The 8,728-nt window shown below is 34.0% G+C and overlaps 1 protein-coding gene across 1 annotated transcript in view; it reads left to right on the top strand.

Annotated features, from left to right (window-relative positions):
- Positions 1–4,092: 4,092 nt before the first annotated feature.
- Positions 4,093–8,728, top strand: part of LOC111403834 (serine carboxypeptidase-like) — a 13,006-nt gene continuing 8,370 nt past the window's right edge. Inside the window, exons 1-3 of the mRNA XM_023032461.1 lie at positions 4,093–4,449; positions 5,921–6,089; positions 8,169–8,288. Of these exons, the coding sequence (XP_022888229.1) occupies positions 4,136–4,449; positions 5,921–6,089; positions 8,169–8,288 (603 nt within the window). The 5' untranslated portion in view covers positions 4,093–4,135. The remainder of the gene's footprint in view (positions 4,450–5,920; positions 6,090–8,168; positions 8,289–8,728) is intronic.

Here is an 8,728-nt window from a genome sequence, read left to right as displayed (position 1 = left end):
ATAATATTTCATAAAATAATATTACACATAAAATGAAAAAAATTTCTTCTTTTTCAACCACTCATTTTTAAAAAAATATATTATTCCACCATTTTCATTTGAAAAAATGGGATCCAAACGGGGCTTAAAATGGAGTCCAAACAGGGCTAAATTAACTTTATTTTAACTTTTTAAATAGAAGTGAGCTCGAATTTCAAAATTTAGAAATTTGAACTCAATAATATTCTCACTTTATAACGATTACATTTAAGCCATGTTTGATGTCCATTAAATTTTAATTTTTTTTGGAAAAATGAGTTTTGGAATAATGATTTTTCGAAGAATGTGTGGTTAAAAAGTAAAAAAAAATGAATTTACATTTAAAATATTTTATTGTGAGAATATATGGTTAAAAATTAGTTCTAGAAAAAGAAAGAAAGAAAGAGTTTTTGAAGAGTAGTAGATAAACAGGGGCTTAATAACTATACAGAAGAGCATTTTTCTCGATTAGAATAATGGAATGGAAGGCACTACAAGAAAAAGAGATGCCTTTCCCAATTGCCCCGCGAAGGTTGTTATTTCATTCGATCCAATCAAATTTCTCTGTGCTAAGTTGTGCGTTTCAAAAAAGAACGAGGATTTATCACTGGCTAAGGCTTTCAAAACAAAGTAGAATTTTGAGTTCAAATATAATCTCACTTCTAGTCCGTTCGATCGTATCTCTCATTTTTTGAAGCTTTCCTTTACTAAATTAATAAGGGGTCACTGCCCTTTCTTTCGGAGTTGATGTGCTTTCTTATCCTATTTTGAAAACTAGAACACAACATTTCGCTTTCTTCTTTTACTTTCATTTCATCCTAATCATAAGAAAAGAAAGGTTTTGATTTGTCTTTGCTTGAGTAATGGAAGGATTCAATGGCAGAGACATGAAGTGAAGCCAATAATAGAAAGAATTATAAAGAGGGTGTTTGATAGACATTTTATGTAAAAATATTTTTTAGAATAGTAATTTGATGAAAAGTGTATGGTTGAAAAATAAGAATTTTTTTTATTTACGTGTAATATTATTTTAATAAAAAATGTGTGGTTGAAAAGAAGAGGGAGAAAAATGCATTTTGAAAAAAATGGGTACCAAACAAGGGCAAAATCAATTAGCCCGGGATTTTTTTATTTCGACCTTCAACTACTTTCGAGCGGGTCTCATGCTAAGAATAATTTAAATAACATATGAGAAAAAATCAATAAATATTTTTTTGAAAAATACATAACAAAGAGATAAAATAGAGAGCATTGTTGGAGTATAAAATTATTCTCTAAATTTAAAAATGTTATATTTATGCATAAAATTATTATACCAATAGGCTCTCCAAATACAATATGCATTAAAAGTCGATATTAAAAATAAGTCCCAAAAAATTATATATTTTGACTTTTAAAATAGATGGAGAATTCAACTCTCAAAATTTGGAGAGACAGACAAATTCTTTATTTTTACTTTATAATAAATGCATGTAATAAAGTTACATATTTTAATAACGTTTTAAACTACATCATAAATTGATTGACTGTTGACATAAAAAAATATATAAAATAAAATTAATGATACAATAATATATATTTATTGAGATAACAAAATGAAAAGCAAAAAAATGAAAGTATTGTTAGTGTATTAAAAAATTTTCTTTTTAAATTTAAAATTATTCTTTATTATTTATAAAACCGTTCTTTATAAATAGAGTTATGCTAGTTTATCCATGCTCATTTAATCGAAATTGATCGCATAAGTATCGGTGCTATTCACAATTATCTCTTACCACCTATTGTAGACTTTGTAGTGTGTCATGTCATCCTAAGTATCGATGATTAGGAGATTAATTCCGCCCATTTAACACTTTAAAGCTATTTACGCATAATGAACTCTCCAAGGATTAATTTATTCCAATTTACAAATACGGATCACATTGAAAAGCACTAATGATTAATTGCTTGACAATAGAAGTTTAACCTCCTTTTGGTTTATTTAAAAATTAAAATTTTAATAGATTTTGATTAAAATTGATGAGATTTACAAATGAAAATTGATAAAAATTATGTAATCTATAAAATATGTGATTAAAATTAATTGTTGATTCCATCTTTAATTTTTATCAAGTTTTGAGCCAAACCAAATTGGGCTTTAGACCGTATTTTTCTATTATTATTAGTGGAAATTACATAATTCTTGGCATTTAAAAATAGCAGTGCAAAAGTGAGACCTGAAGTTTTATTGTTCAGATTTCAGGTTTGCATTTAATTATTAAGTATTAAATATTCCCCCCGCCCCCAAATTATGCCAAGAGAAATTCTGTGTGCCAAACGCTAAACTCTCCTCTCTCTCTAAACAGTACACACACACGCACACAAACGACAGTAGTAGTGGCGTCGCTACTCTCTTCCTAAACTCTCTCTCTCTCTCTCTCTCTCTCTCTCTCTCTCTCTCTCTACAGTGGTGGCGCACCCAGATAAGAGCGGAGCTTTGACATCACCGGCCCAGATTTTGGGCGGCCGCGCGTGCTATTGCGGTGGTGGAGGTTCTGTTCTAGCATTGCTGAGCAAATGTCCTACGCAAGGAGAAGACGTCCGCCAGTGACAGAAGTGGTGCTGTGAGGGCTGAGATTTCCCAGCAGTGTCGTCGAGCGAAGCTGATTACAACGGCGGTGCTGCTATCACGATGTGCAGTAGCGACCTAGCGCTGCCGTGCGAGGTGATAGGCAGGAGCCTTTGCATTTGCCTGGCGTGTGAGCACCTCTTCTCTCTGCTCACGACAGTGAAGCATATCCATCGTGCTGCCGAATTTAACTATGTGCGTTGGTGCTGCAATGAGGTGTGTAGTGGAGGTGTAGGTGGTGGTGCAGTGGTTGACTGAGTGCAATATTGGTGTGGTACTGTGTGGTGGTGCAATTGTAGCTCAGGTAGTGTGTTGTGGTTAGGGATGTAAACGAGTCAGGCCGAGCCGGCTCGCGAGCCTAAAGTTTCGGCTCGGGCTCGGCCCGATTAAAATGATCGAACTTTTTTGCGGGCTCGAGCCGGGCCGAGCAAATAGGCTCGGCCCGAGCTTTTGCTCGGGCTTTTTACGAGCTGAGCCGGACAGGCTCGTTTTCTCCCCTATTTTTATTTCTGCTGCCTTTTTAAGGCTGCAGTTTTGCTGCCTTGAAGGCAGCGAAGGCAGCAGTTCACTGCCTTAAAAGGCAATAGTTTTGCCTTAAATATAATTTTTTTTATTATTAAAAAGCTCGCGAGTTCACGGGTCAGCTCGGGCAAAGCCCGTGTCCCCAAAATGGGGTTCGGCCCGAGCCGGCGAGCCCGATTGCCATCCCTAGTTGTGGTGTTGACCGATTGTTGTGATGTGATAGGGGTGCAATGGTGGTGATGGATAGTGTTTGTCACCAAGTGTTGCGGTGGACTTGGATCGGGATTGGGTGTGGTGCAAGCGACGATTGGGTGGTGGTGTTTTGTGATCAAGATTGGTGCTAGATGGGACTGGTGGTGGGGGTGACCATAAATTTTGGTTTATGACTTTAAAATTTGACATCTGTGACTAAAACAATATTCTGTGACCTCAACGATTTGATCCGTGACTTTAAAATTTGACGGTCTTGACTAAAATAATAATCTGTGACCTTAATGATTTGGTCCGTGACTTTAAAATTTGATAATCTGTGACTAAAAAAATATGTGACTTATAAAATTTTCGATTTGTGACTTCAAAATAATTCGTGACCAATTAATTTGATGATATGTGACTAGTAAATAAATCTGTGAAATTTGTGATCATTAATTGTTTAATTGTGACTTTAATATATTTATTTAATAAATAATTTTAATTAATTAAATACAAACCTGAATTTTGAATATTCAAACTTTTTACCTCACTTTTGAAATGGTGTAAAGAATATACCTTAAATATGAAATTTTCCCTTATTATTATTTTCGGAAGAAAAATGATTAAATTGAAATGTAAAATAAAGTTGAGACACTGTTTTGAAACAAAAAATAGATGGTTCCCTAAAACGAAATTTGGTGAAAGGTCGGTTATCAACGAAGTTTTTCGTCAAGATATATGTTCCAGTTGCTGTCCCTATCTCCTCATTCCCAACTATCACTCTAACTTCACTGTATGAAAATGAGGAAAATTTCTTCATCACCTGTTGCTCTTTTCATTCTAGTCCTCATCTCACCTCTCTCTTCTGCCGCAGCGTTGCTTCAGCTGCCTATTAGCCCATCGAATCAGGCAGAGAAATTGATCAGAGAGCTCAATTTGTTCCCTAAGGAAACAATCAATATTGTAGATAATACTAGTTTCTCTGATGTACCCAAAATTGTGGAGAAGGCGTTCAAGTTTCCCCACTTGATTGATACTGATGGAATATCACTCCAAGAGCTCGGCCACCATGCTGGATACTATCAAATTCAACACTCTCATGCTGCTAAGTACAGTCTGGAAAAAAAATTCCTAAATCTATCAGCCTTTTTGTTTTGCTTTTGTTCGGCTTATTGGTATTGTATCTTCTAGTGCTGCTCTTCTTTGGGCGCTAGTTTAATTTCTCTTTCATATTGATATTTCTAAATTAGTCGTATTTCCCCCCTTTCTCGATTTACTACGTCCTCTTTTTCGGGTAAATATAAATTTTTTTATTTTAAATTTTTTTTTTTTTTTAAGTAATCGTTTGAAGTAATTGCGTTTTCTCCCTTTCTTGGTTTGATACTTCCTCCTTTTTGGGGACAAGGTTTTATTTATTTATTCATTTTAAATTTTTTTTCAGAGTGTGTAATAGTTTTAAGCAAGGGGAATTGACTATTCCTGTTAATTTTTCTAGTAACTATTTGGCCTTCCGATTAGTGTAGTATTTTTCAATTATTGTTTATTTTTTTGAAATTTGTCTATTTAATCTTATTTGAGTACGAGAAATATCACACGAAAAAAACAGTCGGTCTGGATTGATCACCGATGCCTTCCAATTTATCTAACATAGTACTATTTCATGCTATGCTATGCCATGTTATTAATATTTATTTTTCGAAATACAGACTTTTCAAAGTTATAGTTTTTCTCCAACTTGATAACTGTCAATTTGTTTGTTCATAGAACAGAGGTTAGGAATATTAACGTGAGTAAAGGGTGAAATTGATCAAAATATGTCAATGTCGACATGAAAGTGTGGACTAAAAGATCTTATTTGATTCTGTGACATTATCATATCTCTTACTTATAGATGTTGTGTAAGCCTGCAGTCTGTTATTTTCTGAATTTCATAGTGTGTAATACGTGGATCTCGGTGTTCTTATCTCGTTTTCAGTAATTTTTATTTTTGTAAATTGTACTTGGTTTTCTAATAGTTTTGTTTCTATTGTCATATGCATCTGGTTCTTGTTGCATATTTGTGTTTAGTACATGTGGATATATAGATATTGTATTCTCCAACCGCGTTACCTAACAATCCTTGAGCTGAGAAATCAAATAAGATAGTTTAACCTGCTTCCTTCTCAGTATTTTGATGAAAAAACTGCTGATTTTAGTTCAAGTTGATCAGTGTTACATGTTCAGTTGTGATCTCCCAGCTGAAATGAAAGATATTTGGGAAGGAACACTGTCAGTTTTAGATAATCTTCTTGAGGCAAAATGGTTTTTCACTGGCCAATAATGATCAATAATTTTCATTTGCTCTGCTCTTATTGAATAATTAAGGTTGTGATCAATATGGAGATTTTGAATTTATTGGAGACTGCACATATTATTTTGCCCCACGAAATATTTAATCTGCTTTTTCTTTTTGGTAGTTCTACGTTCAGTGTTCCTTCTTGAGTCTAACCTCTGTGTTATACGGTGTCTTGATTTCTTGGGTCTAACCTCTGAGTTCTACATTGTCGGGATTGGGGCTAAACTACTTTTAAATGGTTGCAGAATGTTTTACTTTTTCTTCGAATCACGCAACAGCAAGGAGGACCCCGTAGTTATTTGGTTGACTGGAGGGCCAGGCTGTAGCAGTGAGATGGCTCTTTTCTATGAAAATGGGCCTTTCAGTATTGCAAATAATTTGTCTCTTGTGTGGAATGAGTATGGGTGGGACAAGGTAATGTTTTGATTTATTTCTCTGCTGGACATGAACATTTATATCTAAATACTATGAAACTAATAGATCTGAAGCCATTGCCTAGATAGATTCACTTGTGTGTATCAGGTGTACTTGTTATTTGTCACATATTCTTTCATTTTCTTGTTCTGCTTTCCCAGATTTGATTAAAAGGTCGTTATGCATGCTAATAAAATTTCCATTTCTGATTTTTGTTTCTGTCTGTTTTATATATGCTTATTATGTTGCTAGACATGCATTCCATAATCATCACTGGGGCACTTTAACTTAAATTCGCATCAGTACTACCAACGCCTAGCTGCATTCATTCCTGATATGTTGAAGGGATTGTCATAGTAATATGTGAGTTCATTGCTTGATTATACAAATATAGACTTTTATCGCACTTCCTATATTATACTGCAAAGCTTCTAGGGAAAATGGAGAGGAAACAGAGAGTATTAACTTGTTTCCTGTTTAGTCTTTTTATGGACTTTCTGATCCACGGTGTTTTTGTTTGTTAGAAAGTCTAGAATTAAAAATTATTGAAAAGGTCGAAAGGTCAAAAGTATTGTTCGTGGAGATAGGCTAGAGTGGGCTTACACTAGTTCACTTGGGCTGCTCGTTTCACCTAAAATCAGATATGTGGTTTCAATAATTCATTCTTTTTCTGCTCATATTAGTAAAAAAAATTTGAATATTAAATTCAAAAGTTTGGCTATATCCGACGATGAATAAACTGCTGTAAAATACTAAAATAAATAAGCTTCGTATTTTATAATGTTATCTACCGGCAAAGGGTAGTATGATGGGTGCGGCTTCTTAAAGTTATCATTGGGATTGGGAATAAAATGATGTTCAACGGGGATGGGTGATTGAAATGCAAAAACGATAACTTTAGTATAAAATAAGAGGACTGAGGAAGATGATTTAAGAATAACGTCTCCTTTTTGTCAAACACAATTGAATTAGGTTTTGAATGCCTCTCTATTTGAGAGTTGCGTTGTTTATATAGATGGAGAGCATTGCTCATTACAAGGCTAAGAATCAGCCATTACACATATCACGTTAATTTACGAGGCTGAGAATCAGCCATTACCTATATCTAATAGTGTAAATAAGGAATATGCAATAATTATAGAATATATACAAATATATGAAATTATATGTTGTCTTGCTAAAACTTTTTGCTAACTACCAAAATTTAGTTTTAATTCTATTGAACTAGGACTATAAAGAATAGACAAATTGATAGCTACTGAACTTTTCTGGTACAAAAACATTTAAAACTTAGGAACTCGGGATGTTAAGAGCTCCTGCAATTATTATTATTAGAACAATATATTAGACCCGAATAATATCTTTACTGTATTGAGATAGCGAGTATTGCAAGTGCATGAATTTCGCATATGTTAATAGTAAATAATGAATACTGAGATTCATTTGACCATATACATTATAACCAGTGTCGAGATGCTCAAGAGCACCTGCATTTTTGCGTTTTCCTCTCTCAGTAACTACCTGCCTTTCCAAGTGCTTTATTCACCTTTCTTTTAGTATGCCTTCCATGTTGAATGCTAATTTTTGAAAAGTTTGCCGTCATTTTTATGATCTCATTGTTGTTGTTCTGACTGTATAATATAATCATAGATCTTTTTGAGTTGAGTTTATCCGCATATCTTCTTTATTTCCTGAATATGCCATTGGGAGTACTTGTCTTGGATAATCAGAATGTTGAATCTCATAGTAGTTTTGTAAGGGCCACCTAAACAAGGTTGTTTTCTAAATGAAAACTTATTATTTATTGAGATATTGTTCAATTTCTATGGGAGTTTTTAAATGGGATCATTGGGTAGTTAAAGCTTCAAATTACTTACATTTACCTGAGGTTCTTAAGCTCAGGATCGGTGCTTGATTGATTTATAGATAGCTGCTGGACATTCTATTTAAAGGCTGATTTAGCTCCTTCGGCCACATTTTTCACTTATATATAATTTTAAATTTTACATAATGATTAGCCTCGTGATGCCATTCATCTTCTTGAAAAAAATTGATATCATTCCTATGATTATTCTGTAGGTGTCGAATATTTTGTTTGTTGACCAGCCTATTGGGACTGGCTTTAGCTATAGCACAAACAGACATGACATTCGCCACAATGAAAAGGGTATTAGCGATGACTTATACGACTTTTTACAGGTTTGTTTCATTTTTTCTCTTTTTGTTTCCATCTGGTTCGCTGGTTTGTGATAAGATTCAAATCAGATAGGAACAATTGCTTAATGAAACACACAAGAATTCAACTAGCTAAGGGGATGAATGTTGGCTGGATTAATGGAAAATTGATATTTTATGCTGAAGATAGTGAAAAGATAACAGAAAAGAAACAGATAGCTTTTCGAGAGTGCTAATCCTCTCCAATTTATCAAACAACTCAAATTACCTGGCTTACAGACGACCTCCTACCCACCTATATCCCTTCGATGTAACTGATTTTGTTCATATTTACCAACAGAATTTGTTGCTCCCTCTCTTCTGCCAGGTGCCCTTCAGGTCTTTTTAACCCGTCTAAAATTAGTGCATGGAATGGGAGGCTTATCAGTTTGAAGGAACTTAATAGTGCCTTACACAAGCAATTT

This window comes from Olea europaea, chromosome 11 (assembly GCF_002742605.1).
Source record: "Olea europaea var. sylvestris chromosome 11, O_europaea_v1, whole genome shotgun sequence".
In the NCBI taxonomy this organism is placed as follows: domain Eukaryota; kingdom Viridiplantae; phylum Streptophyta; class Magnoliopsida; order Lamiales; family Oleaceae; genus Olea; species Olea europaea.
Note: the sequence above shows the minus strand (reverse complement) of the source record. Positions and strands in the feature narration are given on the sequence as shown.